At 39.4% G+C, this 23,068-nt stretch overlaps 1 protein-coding gene across 1 annotated transcript in view; it reads left to right on the top strand.

Moving 5' to 3' along the window:
- Positions 1–2,692: 2,692 nt before the first annotated feature.
- The window catches only part of LOC129847422 (NACHT, LRR and PYD domains-containing protein 12-like), a 45,061-nt gene continuing 24,685 nt past the window's right edge, over positions 2,693–23,068 (top strand). Inside the window, exons 1-9 of the mRNA XM_055915213.1 lie at positions 2,693–2,945; positions 4,320–4,418; positions 7,496–7,612; positions 7,858–7,942; positions 8,072–8,294; positions 8,668–10,459; positions 10,656–10,919; positions 14,174–14,347; positions 18,934–19,107. Of these exons, the coding sequence (XP_055771188.1) occupies positions 4,336–4,418; positions 7,496–7,612; positions 7,858–7,942; positions 8,072–8,294; positions 8,668–10,459; positions 10,656–10,919; positions 14,174–14,347; positions 18,934–19,107 (2,912 nt within the window). The 5' untranslated portion in view covers positions 2,693–2,945; positions 4,320–4,335. The remainder of the gene's footprint in view (positions 2,946–4,319; positions 4,419–7,495; positions 7,613–7,857; positions 7,943–8,071; positions 8,295–8,667; positions 10,460–10,655; positions 10,920–14,173; positions 14,348–18,933; positions 19,108–23,068) is intronic.

Genomic DNA, 23,068 nt, shown 5'->3' with positions numbered 1-23,068 from the left:
GTCTGTATGGAGTTAGATGGTTAGATGAATGCATATCTCTCTGTATGGAGATAGATGGTTAGATGAATGCATATCTCTCTGTATGGAGTTAGATGGTTAGATGAATGCATATCTGTCTGTATGGAGTTAGATGGTTAGATGAATGCATATCTCTCTGTCTGTATGGAGAAAGATGGGTAGATGAATGCATATCTCTCTGTCTGTATGGAGATAGATGGTTAGATGAATGTATATCTCTCTGTCTGTATGGAGATAGATGGTTAGATGAATGCATATCTGTCTGTATGGAGTTAGATGGTTAGATGAATGCATATCTCTCTGTCTGTATGGAGAAAGATGGGTAGATGAATGCATATCTCTCTGTCTGTATGGAGATAGATGGTTAGATGAATGTATATCTCTCTGTCTGTATGGAGATAGATGGTTAGATGAATGCATATCTGTCTGTATGGAGATAGATGGTTAGATGAATGTATATCTCTCTGTCTGTATGGAGATAGATGGTTAGATGAATGCATATCTGTCTGTATGGAGATAGATGGTTAGATGAATGTATATCTCTCTGTCTGTATGGAGATAGATGGTTAGATGAATGCATATCTCTCTGTCTGCATGGAGATAGATGGTTAGATGAATGTATATCTCTCTGTCTGTATGGAGATAGATGGTTAGATGAATGCATATCTCTCTGTCTGTATGGAGATAGATGGTTAGATGAATGTATATCTCTGTCTGTATGGAGATAGATGGTTAGATGAATGTATATCTCTCTGTCTGTATGGAGATAGATGGTTAGATGAATGTATATCTCTCTGTCTGTATGGAGATAGATGGTTAGATGAATGTATATCTCTCTGTCTGTATGGAGATAGATGGTTAGATGAATGCATATCTCTCTGTCTGTATGGAGATAGATGGTTAGATGAATGTATATCTCTTTGTATGGAGATAGATGGTTAGATGAATGTATATCTCTTTGTATGGAGATAGATGGTTAGATGAATGTATATATCTCTGTCTGTATGGAGATAGATGGTTAGATGAATGTAGATCTCTCTGTCTGTATGGAGATAGATGGTTAGATGAATGTATATCTCTCTGTCTGTATGGAGATAGATGGTTAGATGAATGTATATCTCTCTCTCTGTATGGAGATAGATGGTTAGATGAATGCATATCTCTCTGTCCGTTCTTCCATGAAACTTCGATTTTCTTTATCCACCTTTCTTTTTGCTACTTTTTGAGAGCGACATGTTCTCTTGCTATCTGTCACATCTGCTCCTGCTACGCCCTCTTGTGTTCATCCGGTGTCTTCTTGACCTGCAGCCACTCCCCCTGTACACTCTCTCCCTCTCCCTCTCTGTGTGATTGGAGACAGGTGTGCTGGAGTCAGAGCAGATCCCCACCAGCTGCAACCCGTTCCATAATCAAGACCTCTACAAATACTCAGTCCTGCCACTTCCACTCTGCCAGATCGTAATCTCTGCTCAGTCAGTTTATGCTTCTAGCTATTTATGATGATTCCAGATCCTGTTACCCTGCTGTGCCTGTTTCCCTGCCTGACGCTGTTCATCCTCTCACTGCAGTTTTGCCACTCTGACTCTGGTATCAGTCTCCTGTTCCACATCTCACCACCCTGCTACCCTGTTCTGGATTCAGCTCACCACCCTGCTACCCTGTTCTGGATTCAGCTCACCACCTTGCTACCCTGTTCTGGATTCAGCTCACCACCCTGCTACCCTGTTCTGGATTCAGCTCACCACCCTGCTACCCTGTTCTGGATTCAGCTCACCACCCTGCTACCCTGTTCTGGATTCAGCTCACCACCCTGCTACCCTGTTCTGGATTCAGCTCACCACCTTGCTACCCTGTTCTGGATTCAGCTCACCACCTTGCTACCCTGTTCTGGATTCAGCTCACCACCCTGCTACCCTGTTCTGGATTCAGCTCACCACCCTGCTACCCTGTTCTGGATTCAGCTCACCACCCTGCTACCCTGTTCTGGATTCAGCTCACCACCCTGCTACCCTGTTCTGGATTCAGCTCACCACCTTGCTACCCTTTCTGGATTCAGCTCACCACCTTGCTACCCTGTTCTGGATTCAGCTCACCACCCTGCTACCCTGTTCTGGATTCAGCTCACCACCTTGCTACCCTTTCTGGATTCAGCTCACCATCACTCCCTTGGATTTCTCTCCGGACCTGTTTACCGTGTCTCAACCCAGCTCACTCCAACCTCAGCCTCCACATCTGGTTTCCTACAACCGACCCGAGCTTCCTCTGGCCTGCACTCCATCTCTCCCTGTTTGGCAATACATATTTTGGTTTATTCATCCAGTTTCCTGGTCTGAGTCTGCTCTTGGGTTCCCCTGTGCCGCTCCAACTAACACTATCAAGCTAATTGTTCTGAACGAACGTTGACGTTAAAAAAAAGTAGTGTGGACTAGAGCTGTTTTTCCCCACCAATCAACGCACAGAGAAATAAACAAAGAATTATAATTTAATAGAGATTTTGCTGATTTTATTAACTTAATCAGATCTAAATTATTTTATTGTCACTGAATGTATAATGTACTAATCAAATGTGTTAAACTGTTGTTAAATATGTAGTGTAGGCCTATTCATTGTGCTAATATATATGCTAATTATGTTCTGGCCCGCCGACGTTTACTCAGAAAAAAATTGTCCCGAAGCCAAACCTAGTTGACAAACCCTGTTTTATAGTATTCCATGGCCTTTACTGGCCAAAGGTTAAACTGCTGTTATGTTTCTGATATACTATGGTGTTGTGTCACTAGACTTTGACCAGATATTATTGCATCCAAAGATCAACTGTACCTAGAACATAGATACAGAGACACTTGTCATCAGGAAGGTGCTCTCTCAACACAACGGAAAATATCTCAATGACTTGACATGTTCTGGTTGTGAATTCAGGCTACAAGGTAAGAATCTTCCCAGGGATTATTGTAAAGTGTGTAGAGACATTAAATGTATGGTGTTATTTTAGTATAGTGAATGACAGTAAAACACTCAGATCTAACAGTCCATTTCACCCGGGACAGCTACGTGACAGTTCAATCATACAAAATGGTGCTAACTGGGCGTAGGCAAGTCAAATTCAAAAACATATTGTTCATATATTCGTATATTGTGATTATTTTACAATTTGTATATTTTTTATGTTTAAGTTGAAAATCGTATTTCAGAATATCTGAAAATGTGTTGTTTTCTAAATTACAATGAGCTGCTACTTCCTGTGTAGTTTGGTATGAAACCACTGAACAGACTTTACATTGTTATTATGAACTGAATTCAGTAACAGCAGAATAATATCAGACCTGTTGAACAAAGCAACACACTAGAATGAGAGAAATTATTAAGAGAAAGTGAGACATTAATATTATTAATGTTATGTTGTTATTAGTTCCACTAGATGGATAAAAGGTGAAAAATATCAGTCACAACTACATTAAATCACCTGACTGTTTGGATGTGTCTGTTAGTAAATGTTTTATTTCTAAGAAATAATGAATCAAATATAACAATGGATCTTCAATAATTAGTTGTTACTGTGTTAACCACAACCAACATGCTGGATCTCTGTTTAGTTGTCACTGTGTTAACCACAACCAACATGCTGGATCTCTGTTTAGTTGTCACTGTGTTAACCACAACCAACATGCTGGATCTCTGTTTAGTTGTCACTGTGTTAACCAACATGCTGGATCTCTGTTTAGTTGTCACTGTGTTAACCAACATGTTGGATCTCTGTTTAGTTGTCACTGTGTTAACCACAACCAACATGTTGGATCTCTGTTTAGTTGTCACTGTGTTAACCACAACCAACATGTTGGATCTCTGTTTAGTTGTCACTGTGTTAACCACAACCAACATGCTGGATCTCTGTTTAGTTGTCACTGTGTTAACCACAACTAACATGTTGGATCTCTGTTTAGTTGTCAGTGTGTTAACCACAACCAACATGCTGGATCTCTGTTTAGTTGTCACTGTGTTAACCACAACCAACATGTTGGATCTCTGTTTAGTTGTCACTGTGTTAACCACAACCAACATGTTGGATCTCTGTTTAGTTGTTACTGTGTTAACCACAACCAACATGCTGGATCTCTGTTTAGTTGTCACTGTGTTAACCACAACCAACATGCTGGATCTCTGTTTAGTTGTCACTGTGTTAACCACAACCAACATGCTGGATCTCTGTTTAGTTGTCACTGTGTTAACCACAACCAACATGCTGGATCTCTGTTTAGTTGTCACTGTGTTAACCACAACCAACATGCTGGATCTCTGTTTAGGGGTCTGTGCTGTTAAATGAGTCTCTCTGGGGAGAGAGAGGAGGGGGGCCCTGCCTCTAAAATGAGTCTCTCTGGGGGACATGACACCAAAGCTAAGAGGTGAGATAACAATTTTATGAATAATATATTAAGTTTATTTCCAAAATAAATATCTATCTTAAGATGAATGCACTTACTGTAAATCACTCTGGATAAGAGCATCTGCTAAATCAGGGGTTCTCAATCCGGGGTCTGTGGAGGTACTGCAGGGGTTCTCAATCCGGGGTCTGTGGAGGTACTGCAGGGGTTCTCAATCCGGGGTCTGTGGAGGTACTGCACGGGTTCTCAATCCGGGGTCTGTGGAGGTACTGCAGGGGTTCTCAGTCCGGGGTCTGTGGAGGTACTGCAGGGGTTCTCAATCCGGGGTCTGTGGAGGTACTGCAGGGGTTCTCAATCCGGGGTCTGTGGAGGTACTGCAGGGGTTCCGCGGCACCCTGACTGTACCCGTTGCAATGTAAAACTCTTAATTATTGACATTTGATAGATTTTTCACATGACACGACCACTTTGCCTACTCTTAATTATTGCCTAATATAATGGAATGCATATTTTTTTAACCAATTCTGATGGTTGTTACAAGCAGAATTTTGACAATATTACCGTTATATCAACACAGTGTTCACACCCGTTTAACAACTCTAAATATCTTTGGCATAGTAGGCATCAAGTCCCTCGCCAATAATGTTGCCTACAACGTTGCAACAAATTTCATTTACATCTAACACATATTACGCCCTAGATGCCTTCAATTGTCCAATTTAGGATTGTTTTTTAACAATGTGATGTTGCGCTCCAAAGGGACAACTTGAAATAACATGATGTAGATAATTAAATAATCAAAAGAAAAACGTGTTTATTATACACTCCTAGAAGAGAAGGTTCCTTATAGAACCAAAAAGGCTTCTATCACTTCCTTAATATATGGAACCACTAAAAGTTATATATATTTTTGGGTTCAGTGAAGAAGAGCCTCTCGAGTTCTGATCAACAAAAGGTTCATGTTTTGAGGATGTGAACCCAGCAGCTTTCCAGTGGTCAGATCAATTCCTCCCGTTTTTTCCAGCGCCCGGCCAGGGATTCGAACCAGCCACCTTTCGGCCACAGCTCCAATTCCTTAGCCACTGGGCGAAACCCTGAGTTAATCTTCAGAAATAAGCATGAGTTAATTTGCCAAAATGAAGACAAAATGCTATGCAGACATACATGGTATCACTTGTTATAAATAATTAATATACATAAATCATTGCCAAAAGCACAACACACACTGTTGCATGTAGGTCTATATTATTTATAGATTGATCATATAGAAATATAAAACATTATTTTTAACTACTACAAAGCAATTACATGTGGCTCAGGAACCACTGACTCACTGCATTATTCTATAGTATTATCAAGACACCTGCTGTTAACTCTTAACTACTTAGGACAGCTCACGAGGTGTCCTAAATATCTGCCGACTAGGTGGGACTATAGACTTCATGCATAGCTTTAATTTATACCAATAAGTGTAAAATGTCTTTATTCTCAGCACTTATACGACCAATTTTCTACTCTGAGACACTTTGGCGATATGGGCCCAGATCTCAAAACATTGTTATAAAAAACTTTGAATGTTTGTTTAACATAATAATAAAAAAGGAATATTACTAATGTAACCCGCTGTAAAGACTGGGTTTAGTTGATTGTCTTGCACTGCTCATGTCCGCGTTCTGGTACTGTCCGCGTCCCCGTACAGAACTGTCCGCGTCCCCGTTCGGTGTGGCGCCAAGCATATTGTCCGGTTACGCGCAGAGTTGGCTGAGGTGATGTTGGGGAATAACGACGGAGTTCACTACAGTGTTGAGACACTGAAGTTCAGTATTCAATTTGCTTTTTTCTTTACGGTCAGGGACAGTATGAGTGTAGCCAGATCCTTTTCACTCTCTATCCTTGTTTCATTTTGTGGTTCACCGGATTCGTCATTTTCATCGAGACGAGGTACAGAACGACCAGCTAGCTAGCCAGGCTAGTCGGTACAGCTCGGTAAGCTAGCTAGCTACTATACCAGCAGCATCCTAGTTAACTTAGCTAACAATACATAATTCTCTCGTTGACGGATGCTGACTACCTCTGTCCGGTTCTCCTCTCTTCACTAGATGGACGATAACTTTAGTGTTTAACCCCTCTGTGTCCAAGGACCAATCTTTTGAATATTATTTTCAGGGCGCCTCAATAGCAGGTATTGAACACCGGGTAAATAAATACTAGTCAGAGCCTCAACCTTAGTATACATTCATTATAAAACATCTTAATATCTGATATTGCGAGTAAACAACCTCGGAATAGAAAAGACAAGAGTGCGTCTTCCAGCCCACCAATAAATTACATAATTCAACCCTCCCGGTTAGTAAATTTACCTCAACATGCCCCCGGAGAAGGCAGAGTAACGACACCAGCCTTTTAGCAGGGCTGACTACAACGATGACACACACTGCTCGCGCCACAAACTGAGCGTCTAAAGTCAGTTCTATTTGTGACGTATTTCGCGCTGCATCTCCTCATTGGTTTATAGAAGCAGGTACCCACGTGCCATCTCCTCATTGGTTTATAGAAGCAGGTACCCACGTGCCATCTCCTCATTGGTTTATAGAAGCAGGTACCCACGTGCCATCTCCTCATTGGTTTATAGAAGCAGGTACCCACGTGCCATCTCCTCATTGGTTTATAGAAGCACGTACCCACGTGCCATCTCCTCATTGTTTTATAGAAGCAGGTACCCACGTGCCATCTCCTCATTGGTTTATAGAAGCAGGTACCCATGTGCCATCTCCTCATTGGTTTATAGAAGCAGGTACCCACATGCCATCTCCTCATTGGTTTATAGAAGCAGGTACCCATGTGCCATCTCCTCATTGGTTTATAGAAGCACGTACCCACGTGCCATCTCCTCATTGGTTTATAGAAGCAGGTACCCACCTGCCATCTAATTTAGCAAATAACTTAACATAAACATAACTTCTTTAAACAATAAAAGCTAATTTACGAACATTTCTGAAAATGGATACATAGCTTTTAGGAATGAAACTCTTCTTATGTTTCCCCGTCTGAGCTCAGAGTAGATGAGAGATGTAATGTTTGTCTCTGTTGTGTTGAAGTCCAATCAAGCAGGAGAGACCAGCCTCCCCTGTACCCAGCTGTGTGTCCATGAAGAGTGACTGGTCTATGATTCAACCTATAGACTTTAGAGAGGGAGACTTTTCTACTGAACAAAGGTAAGAAGAACTCATGGGTCATGGTCAGTGAGTTAAACAACACTGTCTCTAGTCATTTCTCTCCCAATTTCCCAATTCTTTTTGTTGTTTTCATAATCCATAGGCTAATCATTTTGTCCATTTTCATAGTCCTAAAACAATATTAAACAAACACAACATTCCCTCCCTGTATGTGTGTGTGTGTGTGTGTGGTGTGTGTGTGCACTCCCTGGATGAGGAGATGTAATCTCATGTTTTGTCCACAGAAACCAACAGGAGAGATCAGAGTCAGAGATTCTCAGTGGTCAGTCTTCCCAGAGTCATCAAACAGACCTGGCCTCCATATTCAGTGTATGTGGTCCTGTTATGTACATTTGTTTTTGTTTACCTCAAGTAAAGTTGATCTGTCAATCAATCATTAATGTGTTAATGAGAAAGCATTTCTTCTCTTGCTTCATTTATTTACTTTATTTATTTCAGTTGCTTGAAGAGAATATTATGACGTTTGTGAAGAACGAGCTGAAGATGTTCAAGAGGATTCTTAGTCCAGAACTCCCAGAAGGCTTTGAGAGTCAGAAGCAGGAAGTGGTGGATGCTGAAGATGAGAAGCAGGAGAGCAGTGCCAGAGAGGGGGCTCTGAAGATCACACTGCACATCCTGAGGAAAATGAACCAGAAGGAGCTTGCTGACACACTGGAGAAAAGTAAGATCTGTCTGCCTCATGTTGAATGATGTTTAATAACATTTAAAAGCTGTAGCTAAAGTACAGCTAAAGTAGCTGTGTAACTCAATGATATTGTAGCAGCCTTAACACAACACCTAGTGACCTCATCAAGTAGCAGCAGGGATGTGTTGTGGTGATTAATTTAGAGAGAGAGACAACATTAATAATACCATCAATAATACCAATAATAATATAATCAGTCACACCAGTCTGTAATGAAAACATTTACACATTTATACAGTCAGTTAAGAGAATGCATTATTATAATTTAAAACTTTATAACAGTCCTACAATACTGTAGGCATTAAAACAGACGTAATATTAATATCCTCTGTGTTATTTCTTCATTCAGATGAGCTTGCTGTGATTTGCCAACGTGAACTCAAATCTAATCTAAAGAAGAAGTTTCAATGTGTATTTGAGGGGATCGCTAAACAAGGAAACCCAACACTTCTCAATAAGATCTACACAGAGCTCTACATCACAGAGGGTGGAACAGGAGAGGTCAATAATGAACATGAGCTGAGACAGATTGAGACAACAACCAGGAAACAAGCAAGACCAGAGACTGCAATCAAATGTAACGACATCTTCAAACCCTTAACTGGACAAGACAAACTTATCAGAACTGTGCTGACAAAGGGAGTCGCTGGCATTGGAAAAACAGTCTCTGTGCAGAAGTTCATTCTGGACTGGGCTGAAGGAAAAGCAAATCAGGATGTCCAATTTGTATTTTCATTCCCTTTTCGGGAGCTGAATTTGATGAAAGAGGACAAACACACTTTCATTGAACTTCTCAATCACTTCTCAATGGAAACCAAACAATCAGGAATCTCCAACTTCGACAAGTACAAAGTTCTGTTCATCTTTGATGGTCTGGATGAGTGCCGACTGCCCCTAGACTTCCAGAAGAACAAGATCTGTTGTGACGTCACAGAGTCAACCTCAGTGGATGTTCTGCTGACAAATCTCATCAAGGGAAATCTGCTTCCCTCTGCTCTCCTCTGGATAACTACCCGACCTGCAGCAGCCAATAAGATCCCTTCAGGGTGTGTTGACCAGGTGACAGAGGTACGAGGGTTCAATGACCCACAGAAGGAGGAGTACTTCAGGAAGAGATACAGTAATGAGGACCTGGCCAGCAGAATCATCTCACACATAAAGACATCAAGGAGCCTCCACATCATGTGCCACATTCCAGTCTTCTGTTGGATTTCTGCAACAGTCCTTGAACACATGCTGAAACATAAGAGAGAAGAGATGCCCAAGACTCTGACTGAGATGTACACACGCCTTGTGGTGTTTCATACCAAACAGAAGAATGAAAAGTATCTTGGGAAAGAAGAGACAGGTCCACACTGGAATAAAGAGAGCATTCTGTCACTGGGCAAATTGGCTTTTCAACAGCTTGTGAATGGCAATCTGATTTTCTATGAAGAAGACCTGAAAGAGGCTGGCATTGATGTCAATGAAGCCTCGGTGTACTCAGGATTGTGCACACAGATCTTTAAAGAGGAATGTGGGCTGTACCAGGACAAGGTGTACTGCTTTGTTCATCTGAGCATTCAGGAGTTTCTGGCTGCTGTATATGTGTTCCTCTCATTCATCAACAACAATGAGAATCTAATGGACAAACTGCAATCAACATCCAGGAGACTTTCTGTGAGGATCAAACAAAGGCGTAAAGTTACTTTCTACAAGAGTGCTGTGGATAAAGCCTTACAAAGTGAGACGGGAAACCTGGACCTTTTCCTCCGCTTCCTTCTGGGCCTCTCACTGGAGTCCAATCAGAAGCACTTACAAGGTCTACTGACAAAGTCAAGAAGCAGCTCACAGACCCATGAAGAAACAGTCAAGTACATCAAGGAGAAGATCAGGGAGAATCTCTCTCCAGAGAGGAGCATCAATCTGTTCCACTGTCTGAATGAACTGAATGACCATTCTCTAGTGGAGGAGATCCAAAGCTTCCTGAGCTCAGGAAGTCTCTCAAAACCCAACCTTTCACCTGCACAGTGGTCAGCTCTGGTCTTTGTGTTGCTGACTTCAGAAAAGGAGCTGGATGTGTTTGACCTGAAGAAATACTCCAGATCAGAGGAAGGTCTTCTGAGGCTGCTGCCAGTGGTCAAAGCCTCCAGAGCTGTTCTGTGAGTAAATAAAATGACATATAAGAACTAATCATCAGGAAGAAATATTCAGTTTAGAGAACAATATGCATAATAATATGTGTATAATATTATATTGAAAAACATATTGAAGAAATGCATTGATTTTCACATTAGTATAACAAAATGACCATACAATTCTAGGAGATGGAAGATGAATCTATATGTTGTTTGGGAGAATTAACCAAATGCATCTGCCATTGTCCTTCTACACTACTGGTGTTAAATTAACAGTGTGTTTGTTAAGTCATGATGATCTCTTTGTCAGGCTGTCAGGCTGTGGAGTCACAGAGGAAAGCTGTGCTTCTCTGGTCTCAGCTCTGGAGTCAAACCCCTCACACCTGAGAGAGCTGGATCTGAGTAACAATGACCTGAAGGATTCAGGAGTGAAGCTGCTCTCTGCTGGACTGGGGAATCCCCACTGTAAACTGGAGACTCTGAGGTCAGTATTCCTGTAGTTGGTCAACAAGTGATAACTGTTCACCAGATCCACATGTGTTTACCAGACACACATAGTCCACACCATATGTGTTTGGACAGTAAAGCTGACAGGTTTACATTTGGTGCTATGCTCCAGCATTTTGGATTTGAGATCAAATGTTTCATATTAGGTGACAGTAGAGAATGTCACCTTTTATTTAAAGGTATTTATACATATATATTTTACTGTTTAGAAATGATAGCACTGTATGTATGTCGTTTTCCCATTTGAAGAAGTCTTAATTATTTGGACAAATACATTTCGTAAAAAGTTCAGAGATTCGTCCAATTTTGGATTACGTTTTTCCTCATAGAAACTGAATGGTGAATAATGTCCTGTCATTTTGGAGTCACTTCACTTGTATTGTCAGTAAGAATAGAAGATGTTTCTGAACACTTCTACATTCATGTGGATGCTGCCATGATTAGGAATAATCATGAATGAATCGTGAATAATGATGAATGAGAAAGTTACAGACGCACAAGGATCATACCCCCTCTGTTATTGGTAATAGTGAGAGGTTAGCATGTTTTGTTGTAGTCTCTGTTATTGGTAATGGTGAGAGGTTAGCATGTTTTGTTGTAGCCTCTGTTATTGGTAATGGTGAGAGGTTAGCATGTTTTGTTGTATCCTCTGTTATTGGTAATGGTGAGAGGTTAGCATGTTTTGTTGTAGCCTCTGTTATTGGTAATGGTGAGAGGTTAGCATGTTTTGTTGTAGCCTCTGTTATTGGTAATGGTGAGAGGTTAGCATGTTTTGTTGTAGTCTCTGTTATTGGTAATGGTGAGAGGTTAGCATGTTTTGTTGTAGCCTCTGTTATTGGTAATGGTGCGAGGTTAGCCTGTTTTGTTGTAGTCTCTGTTATTAGTAATGGTGAGAGGTTAGCATGTTTTGTTGTAGTCAATAGTGAGAGGTTAGCATGTTTTGTTGTAGCCTCTGTTATTGGTAATGGTGAGAGGTTAGCATGTTTTGTTGTATCCTCTGTTATTGGTAATGGTGAGAGGTTAGCATGTTTTGTTGTAGCCTCTGTTATTGGTAATGGTGAGAGGTTAGCATGTTTTGTTGTAGTCTCTGTTATTGGTAATGGTGAGAGGTTAGCATGTTTTGTTGTAGCCTCTGTTATTGGTAATGGTGAGAGGTTAGCATGTTTTGTTGTAGCCTCTGTTATTGGTAATGGTGAGAGGTTAGCATGTTTTGTTGTAACCTTTGTTATTGGTAATGGTGAGAGGTTAGCATGTTTTGTTGTATCCTCTGTTATTGGTAATGGTGAGAGGTTAGCATGTTTTGTTGTAGCCTCTGTTATTGGTAATGGTGAGAGGTTAGCATGTTTTGTTGTAGCCTCTGTTATTGGTAATGGTGAGAGGTTAGCATGTTTTGTTGTAGTCTCTGTTATTGGTAATGGTGAGAGGTTAGCATGTTTTGTTGTAGCCTCTGTTATTGGTAATGGTGCGAGGTTAGCCTGTTTTGTTGTAGTCTCTGTTATTAGTAATGGTGAGAGGTTAGCATGTTTTGTTGTAGTCAATAGTGAGAGGTTAGCATGTATTGTTGTAGCCTCTGTTATTGGTAATGGTGAGAGGTTAGCATGTTTTGTTGTAGCCTCTGTTATTGGTAATGGTGAGAGGTTAGCATGTTAATTGTAGCGTCTGTTATTGGTAATGGTGAGAGGTTAGCATGTTTTGTTGTATCCTCTGTTATTGGTAATGGTGAGAGGTTAGCATGTTTTGTTGTAGCCTCTGTTATTGGTAATGGTGAGAGGTTAGCATGTTTTGTTGTATCCTCTGTTATTGGTAATGGTGAGAGGTTAGCATGTTTTGTTGTAGCCTCTGTTATTGGTAATGGTGAGAGGTTAGCATGTTTTGTTGTAGCCTCTGTTATTGGTAATGGTGAGAGGTTAGCATGTTTTGTTGTAGCCTCTGTTATTGGTAATGGTGAGAAGTTAGCATGTTTTGTTGTAGCCTCTGTTATTGGTAATGGTGAGAGGTTAGCATGTTTTGTTGTAGCCTCTGTTATTGGTAATGGTGAGAGGTTAGCATGTTTTGTTGTAGCCTCTGTAATTGGTAATGGTGAGAGGTTAGCATGTTTTGTTGTAGCCTCTGTTATTGGTAATGGTGAGAGGTTAGTATGTTTTGTTGTAGCCTCTGTTATTGGTAATGGTGAGAGGTTAGCATGTTTTGTTGTAGCCTCTGTTATTGGTAATGGTGAGAGGTCAGCATGTTTTGTTGTAGTCTCTGTTGTTGGTAATGATGAGAGGTTAGCATGTTTTGTTGTAGTCTCTGTTATTGGTAATGGTGAGAGGTTAGCATGTTTTGTTGTAGCCTCTGTTATTGGTAATGGTGAGAGGTTAGCATGTTTTGTTGTAGTCTCTGTTATTGGTAATGGTGAGAGGTTAGCATGTTTTGTTGTAGCCTCCATAACTTTCTCACTTATTTTTATTTATGATTCATTCATGATTTGTGTTAATCATGGCATCATCAGCATTTATTTAGTAGTGTTTAGAAACATGTTATCTACTCACTGAGACAGAAGATTACTCCATTCATCATCCACCATTTTAATATTGGGCAAAACCTAACCCAAAACACAACCAAAGCAAACTGCAAATGCAGTAAACGAGTTTAAGTCACAAGCTTGATGAAGTCATTGCGTTCAAGGAATGTGGGACCAAATACTAAACTTTTGACTACTTTAATTTTAATGCACTATACGTGAATTGGTCAGATTGCTTATGACAAATTCAAACGGGGGACGAGGTATATAAAGTGCTTTTATTTCAAACCGTGAAACAGATATGTATTAAAATACCCCCCAAAAAAGGTTACATTATATACTGTCACCTCATATAAACATTATATCTCAAATCCAAACAGTTGGAGTATAGAGTCACATTTGAAATGTTAGCTTCACTGTCAAAATAGATATGGTGTGGATTGTATACTCAATACAATCTAAATCTGATACCTCACTGTCTGTCTTCTGACTAATTCTGCTTTTTAAACTGGTCTGGTCAGTCTACTCAAATGTTTAGGATATAAATGTTTCTCTCTACAAATAATATCATGATAATTTATAATAATGACACATTCATTAGTTTATGAATAGATATGGCAGGTTTCAGGACACTGATGTATCTGAAAATGTTGGAAAAAATATACCGCCGCAAATTTTGACCATCAAAGAATATCAGTGTGATTTTAATATGATTTGACTCTTTGCAGGCTGTCAGGCTGTCTAGTCACAGAGGAAGGCTGTGCTTCTCTGGTCTCAGCTCTGAGGTCAAACCCCTCACACCTGAGAGAGCTGGATCTGAGTAACAATGACCTGAAGGATTCAGGAGTGAAGCTGCTCTCTGCTGGACTGGGGAATCCCCACTGTAAACTGGAGACTCTGAGGTCAGTATTCCTGTAGTTGGTCAACAAGTGATAACTGTTCACCAGATCCACATGTGTTTACCAGACACACATAGTCCACACCATATGTGTTTGGACAGTGAAGCTTACAGTTTTACATTTGGTGCTACGCTCCAGCATTTTGGATATGAGGTAGAATGTTTCATATTAGGTGACAGTACAGAATGTCACCTTTAATTTGAGGTTAATGGTGAGAGGTTAGCATGTTTTGTTGTAGCCTCTGTTATTGGTAATGGTGAGAGGTTAGCATGTTTTGTTGTAGTCTCTGTTATTGGTAATGGTGAGAGGTTAGCATGTTTTGTTGTAGTCTCTGTTATTGGTAATGGTGAGAGGTTAGCATGTTTTGTTGTAGCCTCTGTTATTGGTAATGGTGAGAGGTTAGCATGTTTTGTTGTAGTCTCTGTTATTGGTAATGGTGAGAGGTTAGCATGTTTTGTTGTAGCCTCTGTTATTGGTAATGGTGAGAGGTTAGCATGTTTTGTTGTAGCCTCTGTTATTGGTAATGGTGAGAGGTTAGGATGTTTTGTTGTAGCCTCTGTTAGTGGTAATGATGAGAGGTTAGCATGTTTTGTTGTAGTCTCTGTTATTGGTAATGGTGAGAGGTTAGCATGTTTTGTTGTAGCCTCTGTTATTGGTAATGGTGAGAGGTTAACATGTTTTGTTGTAGCCTCTGTTATTGGTAATGGTGAGAGGTTAGCATGTTTTGTTGTAGTCTCTGTTATCGGTAATGGTGAGAGGTTAGCATGTTTTGTTGTAGTCTCTGTTATTGGTAATGGTGAGAGGTTGGCATGTTTTGTTGTAGTCTCTGTTATTGGTAATGGTGAGAGGTTAGCATGTTTTGTTGTAGTCTCTGTTATCGGTAATGGTGAGAGGTTAGCATGTTTTGTTGTAGTCTCTGTTATTGGTAATGGTGAGAGGTTAGCATGTTTTGTTGTAGTCTCTGTTATTGGTAATGTGAGAGGTTAGCATGTTTTGTTGTAGTCTCTGTTATTGGTAATGGTGAGAGGTTAGCATGTTTTGTTGTAGCCTCTGTTATTGGTAATGGTGAGAGGTTAGCAATGTTTTGTTGTAGCCTCTGTTAGTAGTGGTGAGAGGTTGGCATGTTTTGTTGTAGCCTCTGTTATTGGTAATGGTGAGAGGTTAGTATGTTTAGTTGTAGTCTCTGTTATTGGTTATGGTGAGAGGTTAGCATGTTTTGTTGTAGCCTCTGTTATTGGTAATGGTGAGAGGTTAGCATGTTTTGTTGTAGCCTCTGTCATTCGTAATGGGGAGAGGTTAGCATGTTTTGTTGTAGCCTCTGTTATTGGTAAAGGTGAGAGGTTAGCATGTTTTGTTGTAGCCTCTGTTATTGGTAAAGGTGAGAGGTTAGCATGTTTTGTTGTAGCCTCTGTTATTGGTAAAGGTAAGAGGTTAGTATGTTTTGTTGTAGCCTCTGTTATTGGTAAAGGTAAGAGGTTAGTATGTTTTGTTGTAGCCTCTGTTATTGGTAATGGTGAGAGGTTAGCATGTTTTGTTGTAGCCTCTGTTATTGGTAATGGTGAGAGGTTAGTATGTTTTGTTGTAGCCTCTGTTATTGGTAATAGTGAGAGGTTAGCATGTTTTGTTGTATCCTCTGTTATTGGTAATGGTGAGAGGTTAGCATGTTTTGTTGTATCCTCTGTTATTGGTAATGGTGAGAGGTTAGCATGTTTTGTTGTAGCCTCTGTTATTGGTAATGGTGAGAGGTCCACATGTTTTGTTGTAGCCTCTGTTATTGGTAATGGTGAGAGGTTAGCATGTTTTGTTGTAGTCTCTGTTATTGGTAATGGTGAGAGGTTAACATGTTTTGTTGTAGCCTCTGTTATTGGTAATGGTGAGAGGTTAGCATGTTTTGTTGTAGTCTCTGTTATCGGTAATGGTGAGAGGTTAGCATGTTTTGTTGTAGTCTCTGTTATTGGTAATGGTGAGAGGTTGGCATGTTTTGTTGTAGTCTCTGTTATTGGTAATGGTGAGAGGTTAGCATGTTTTGTTGTAGTCTCTGTTATCGGTAATGGTGAGAGGTTAGCATGTTTTGTTGTAGTCTCTGTTATTGGTAATGGTGAGAGGTTAGCATGTTTTGTTGTAGTCTCTGTTATTGGTAATGTGAGAGGTTAGCATGTTTTGTTGTAGTCTCTGTTATTGGTAATGGTGAGAGGTTAGCATGTTCTGTTGTAGTCTCTGTTATTGGTAATGGTGAGAGGTTAGCATGTTTTGTTGTAGCCTCTGTAACGTTTGCCTCATTGAGTTATTATTTGTATTAATCATGGTATCATCAGGATTCATTTGGTTGTGTTTAGAAACATCTACTCATTATCATCATTATCTATCACTTAGACAGAGAATTACTCCAATCATCATCCAAGATTTAGTTGTTAGTTGTTAGTATGTTATGTTAGTTTTAGTTCAGTTACTATTGGGCAAAACACAACCCAAAACACAACCAAAATGAACTGTAAATGCAACCAACGAGTTTACAACCACATACTCATCTTTTGACTACTTTAATACACTATAAGTACATTTGTCAGAATACTTATGACTTCTTCAAATGGGGAGACTGGACACATAAAGTGCCTTCAAAACGGTGAAAAAATAAATTGAGTCCCACACTCCATATATAAACTCCATATATACAGTGGGGCAAAAAAGTATTTAGTCAGCCATCAATTGTGCAAATTCTCCCACTTAATTTTCATCATAGGTACACTTCAACTATGACAGACAAAATGAGAAAAAAAAATCCAGAAAATCACATTGTAGGATTTTTAATGAATTTATTTACAAATGATGGTGGAAAATAAGTATTTCGTCACCTACAAACAAGCAAGATTTCTGGCTCTCACAGACCTGTAACTTCTTCTTTAAGAGGCTCCTCTGTCCTCCACTCGTTACCTGTATTAATGGCACCTGTTTGAACTTGTTATCAGCTGACTAAATACTTTTTTGCCCCACTGTATGTGTTAAAATATCGTCAAATAAAAGGTGACATTATATACTGTCACCTCATATGAAACATTTGATCTCATTTCCAAAATGTTGGAGTATAGAGACACATTTAAAATGTTAGCTTGACTGTCAAAATAGATATGATGTGGACTGTAAACTCAATACAATCTAAATCTGATACCTCACTGTCATTATAGATATGGTGTGGACTGTATACTCAATACAATCTAAATCTGATACCTCACTGTCATTATAGATATGGTGTGGACTGTATACTCAATACAATCTAAATCTGATACCTCACTGTCATTATAGATATGGTGTGGACTGTTTACTCAATACAATCTAAATCTGATACCTCACTGTCATTATAGATATGGTGTGGACTGTTTACTCAATACAATCTAAATCTGATACCTCACTGTCATTATAGATATGGTGTGGACTGTTTACTCAATACAATCTAAATCTGATACCTCACTGTCATTATAGATATGGTGTGGACTGTAAACTCAACACAATCTAAATCTGATACCTCACTGTCATTATAGATATGGTGTGGACTGTTTACTCAATACAATTTAAATCTGATACCTCACTGTCATTATAGATATGGTGTGGACTGTTTACTCAATACAATCTAAATCTGATACCTCACTGTCATTATAGATATGGTGTGGACTGTAAACTCAATACAATCTAAATCTGATACCTCACTGTCTGTCTTTTGACTGATACTGCTTTTTAAACTGGTCTGGCAGGTTTCAGGACACTGATGTATCTGAATATGTTAAAAAAAATATACTGCCACTATTTTCACCACAAAAGAATATCAGTGTGATTTTAATATGATTTGACTCTTTGCAGGCTGTCAGGCTGTGGAGTCACAGAGGAAGGCTGTGCTTCTCTGGTCTCAGCTCTGGAGTCAAACCCCTCACACCTGAGAGAGCTGGACCTGAGCTACAATCACCCAGGAGACTCAGGAGTCAGACTGCTCTCTGCTGGACTGGAGGATCCACACTGCAGACTGGAGAAACTCAAGTATGTAGAGGGTTTATGTCAATGTTCATATCAGACATGTTTGACTTATCAGGCTAGTTAAGACAAACACTCTGACCACCACTTGGACAAAGTTGTGTGTGTGTGTGTGTGTGTGTGTGTGTGTGTGTGTGTGTGTGTGTGTGTGTGTGTGTGTGTGTGTGTGTGTGTGTGTGTGTGTGTGTGTCCTCTCAAACACAGAATGGACACACACAATAGACACACACACACACAGGACAAAAGCTGTTGCCCAATACCTTGCACAGCAGTCGTTTCACCACAGGAAGCTGGGGTTGTTACAGTTCATGAACTGGATATTCTATGTTCATTATCACATATCAATCACACTTACAAAAGGGTTCATTGATCATTATATTGAATAACATATTGAATCAGTGCATTGATTTTCACATTAGTATAACAAAATGACCATACAGTTCTAGAAGACGGAAGATGAATCTATATGTTGTTTGAGAGAATAAACCAAATGCATCTGCCATTTTCCTTCTACACTACTGGTGTTAAATTAACAGTGTGTTTGTGAAGTCATGATGATCTCTTTGCAGGCTGTCAGGCTGTGGAGTCACAGAGGAAGGCTGTGCTTCTCTGGTCTCAGCTCTGAGGTCAAACCCCTCACACCTGAGAGAGCTGGACCTGAGTAACAATGACCTGAAGGATTCAGGAGTGAAGCTGCTCTCTGCTGGACTGGGGAATCCCCACTGTAAACTGGAGACTCTGAGGTCAGTATTCCTGTAGTTGGTCAACAAGTGATAACTGTTCACCAGATCCACATGTGTTTACCAGACACACATAGTCCACAACATATGTGTTTGGACAGTGAAGCTTACAGTTTTACATTTGGTGCTATGCTCCAGCATTTTGGATTTGATATAGAATGTTTCATATTAGGCGACAGTACAGAATGTTACCTTTTATTTAAAGGTATTCATATATATTTTTTTTACCGTTTAGTCTTAATTATTTGGATAAATTAATTTAGTCATAAGTTTAGTATTTGGTCCCATATTCCATGCCTACAGTGATTACATCAAGCTTGTGATTCTACTAACTTGTTGAATTCATTTGCAGTTTGTCTTGGTTGTGTTTTGGATGATGTTTTTCCTAATAGAAACTGAATGGTGAATAATGTCCTGTCATTTTGGAGTCACTTCACTTGTATTGTCAGTAAGAATAGAAGATGTTTCTGAACACTTCTACATTCATGTGGATGCTACCATGATTATGAATAATCGTGAATGAATCGGGAATTATGAGGAATGAGAAAGTTACAGAGGCACAAAGATCATACCCCCTCTGTTATTGGTAATGGTGAGAGGTTAGCATGTTTTGTTGTAGTCTCTGTTATTGGTAATGGTGAGAGGTTAGCATGTTTTGTTGTTGCCTCTGTTATTGGTAATGGTGAGAGGTTAGCATGTTTTGTTGTAGCCTCTGTTATTGGTAATGGTGAGAGGTTAGCATGTTTTGTTGTAGACTCTGTTATTGGTAATGGTGAGAGGTTAGCATGTTTTGTTGTAGTCTCTGTTATTGGTAATGGTGAGAGGTTAGCATGTTTTGTTGTAGCCTCTGTTATTGGTAATGATGAGAGGTTAGCATGTTTTGTTGTAGCCTCTGTTATTGGTCATGGTGAGAGGTTAGCATGTTTTGTTGTAGCCTCTGTTATTGGTAATGGTGAGAGGTTAGCGTGTTTTGTTGTATTCTTTGTTAATGGTGAGAGGTTAGTATGTTTTGTTGTAGCCTCTGTTATTGGTAATGGTGAGAGGTAAGCATGTTTTGTTTTAGCCTCTGTTAATGGTGAGAGGTTGGCATGTTTTGTTGTAGCCTCTGTTATCGGTAATGGTGAGAGGTTAGCATGTTTTGTTGTAGCCTCTTTTATTGGTAATGGTGAGAGGTTAGCATGTTTTGTTGTAGCCTCTGTTATTGGTAATGGTGAGAGGTTAGTATGTTTTGTTGTAGTCTTTGTTATTGGTAATGGTGAGAGGTTAGTATGTTTTGTTGTAGCCTCTGTTATTGGTAATGGTGAGAGGTTAGTATGTTTTGTTGTAGCCTCTGTTATTGGTAATGGTGAGAGGTTAGCATGTTTTGTTGTTTCCTCTGTTATTGGTAATGGTGAGAGGTTAGCATTTTTTGTTTTAGCCTCTGTTATTGGTAATGGTGAAAGGTTAGTATGTTTTGTTGTAGTCTCTGTTATTGGTAATGGTGAGAGGTTAGCATGTTTTGTTGTAGCCTCTGTTGTTGGTAATGGTGAGAGGTTAACATGTTTTGTTGTAGTCTTTGTTATTGGTAATGGTGAGAGGTTAGTATGTTTTGTTGTAGCCTCTGTTATTGGTAATGGTGAGAGGTTAGTATGTTTAGTTGTAGTCTCTGTTATTGGTAATGGTGAGAGGTTAGTATGTTTAGTTGTAGTCTCTGTTATTGGTAATGGTGAGAGGTTAGCGTGTTTTTTTGTAGCCTTTGATATTGGTTATGGTGAGAGGTTAGCATGTTTTGTTGTAGCCTCTGTTATTGGTAATGGTGAGAGGTTAGCATGTTTTGTTGTAGCCTCTGTCATTCGTAATGGGGAGAGGTTAGCATGTTTTGTTGTAGCCTCTGTTATTGGTAAAGGTGAGAGGTTAGCATGTTTTGTTGTAGCCTCTGTTATTGGTAAAGGTGAGAGGTTAGCATGTTTTGTTGTAGCCTCTGTTATTGGTAAAGGTAAGAGGTTAGTATGTTTTGTTGTAGCCTCTGTTATTGGTAAAGGTAAGAGGTTAGTATGTTTTGTTGTAGCCTCTGTTATTGGTAATGGTGAGAGGTTAGCATGTTTTGTTGTAGCCTCTGTTATTGGTAATGGTGAGAGGTTAGTATGTTTTGTTGTAGCCTCTGTTATTGGTAATAGTGAGAGGTTAGCATGTTTTGTTGTATCCTCTGTTATTGGTAATGGTGAGAGGTTAGCATGTTTTGTTGTATCCTCTGTTATTGGTAATGGTGAGAGGTTAGCATGTTTTGTTGTAGCCTCTGTTATTGGTAATGGTGAGAGGTCCACATGTTTTGTTGTAGCCTCTGTTATTGGTAATGGTGAGAGGTTAGCATGTTTTGTTGTAGTCTCTGTTATTGGTAATGGTGAGAGGTTAACATGTTTTGTTGTAGCCTCTGTTATTGGTAATGGTGAGAGGTTAGCATGTTTTGTTGTAGTCTCTGTTATCGGTAATGGTGAGAGGTTAGCATGTTTTGTTGTAGTCTCTGTTATTGGTAATGGTGAGAGGTTGGCATGTTTTGTTGTAGTCTCTGTTATTGGTAATGGTGAGAGGTTAGCATGTTTTGTTGTAGTCTCTGTTATCGGTAATGGTGAGAGGTTAGCATGTTTTGTTGTAGTCTCTGTTATTGGTAATGGTGAGAGGTTAGCATGTTTTGTTGTAGTCTCTGTTATTGGTAATGTGAGAGGTTAGCATGTTTTGTTGTAGTCTCTGTTATTGGTAATGGTGAGAGGTTAGCATGTTTTGTTGTAGCCTCTGTTATTGGTAATGGTGAGAGGTTAGCAATGTTTTGTTGTAGCCTCTGTTAGTAGTGGTGAGAGGTTAGCATGTTTTGTTGTAGCCTCTGTTATTGGTAATGGTGAGAGGTTAGCATGTTCTGTTGTAGTCTCTGTTATTGGTAATGGTGAGAGGTTAGCATGTTTTGTTGTAGCCTCTGTAACGTTTGCCTCATTGAGTTATTATTTGTATTAATCATGGTATCATCAGGATTCATTTGGTTGTGTTTAGAAACATCTACTCATTATCATCATTATCTATCACTTAGACAGAGAATTACTCCAATCATCATCCAAGATTTAGTTGTTAGTTGTTAGTATGTTATGTTAGTTTTAGTTCAGTTACTATTGGGCAAAACACAACCCAAAACACAACCAAAATGAACTGTAAATGCAACCAACGAGTTTACAACCACATACTCATCTTTTGACTACTTTAATACACTATAAGTACATTTGTCAGAATACTTATGACTTCTTCAAATGGGGAGACTGGACACATAAAGTGCCTTCAAAACGGTGAAAAAATAAATTGAGTCCCACACTCCATATATAAACTCCATATATACAGTGGGGCAAAAAAGTATTTAGTCAGCCATCAATTGTGCAAATTCTCCCACTTAATTTTCATCATAGGTACACTTCAACTATGACAGACAAAATGAGAAAAAAAAATCCAGAAAATCACATTGTAGGATTTTTAATGAATTTATTTACAAATGATGGTGGAAAATAAGTATTTCGTCACCTACAAACAAGCAAGATTTCTGGCTCTCACAGACCTGTAACTTCTTCTTTAAGAGGCTCCTCTGTCCTCCACTCGTTACCTGTATTAATGGCACCTGTTTGAACTTGTTATCAGCTGACTAAATACTTTTTTGCCCCACTGTATGTGTTAAAATATCGTCAAATAAAAGGTGACATTATATACTGTCACCTCATATGAAACATTTGATCTCATTTCCAAAATGTTGGAGTATAGAGACACATTTAAAATGTTAGCTTGACTGTCAAAATAGATATGATGTGGACTGTAAACTCAATACAATCTAAATCTGATACCTCACTGTCATTATAGATATGGTGTGGACTGTATACTCAATACAATCTAAATCTGATACCTCACTGTCATTATAGATATGGTGTGGACTGTATACTCAATACAATCTAAATCT

Source organism: Salvelinus fontinalis, unplaced genomic scaffold, assembly GCF_029448725.1.
Source record: "Salvelinus fontinalis isolate EN_2023a unplaced genomic scaffold, ASM2944872v1 scaffold_0832, whole genome shotgun sequence".
Classification (NCBI taxonomy): domain Eukaryota; kingdom Metazoa; phylum Chordata; class Actinopteri; order Salmoniformes; family Salmonidae; genus Salvelinus; species Salvelinus fontinalis.
The sequence above is the reverse complement of the archived record's forward strand: the minus strand, read 5'-3'. Positions and strand labels throughout refer to the sequence as shown.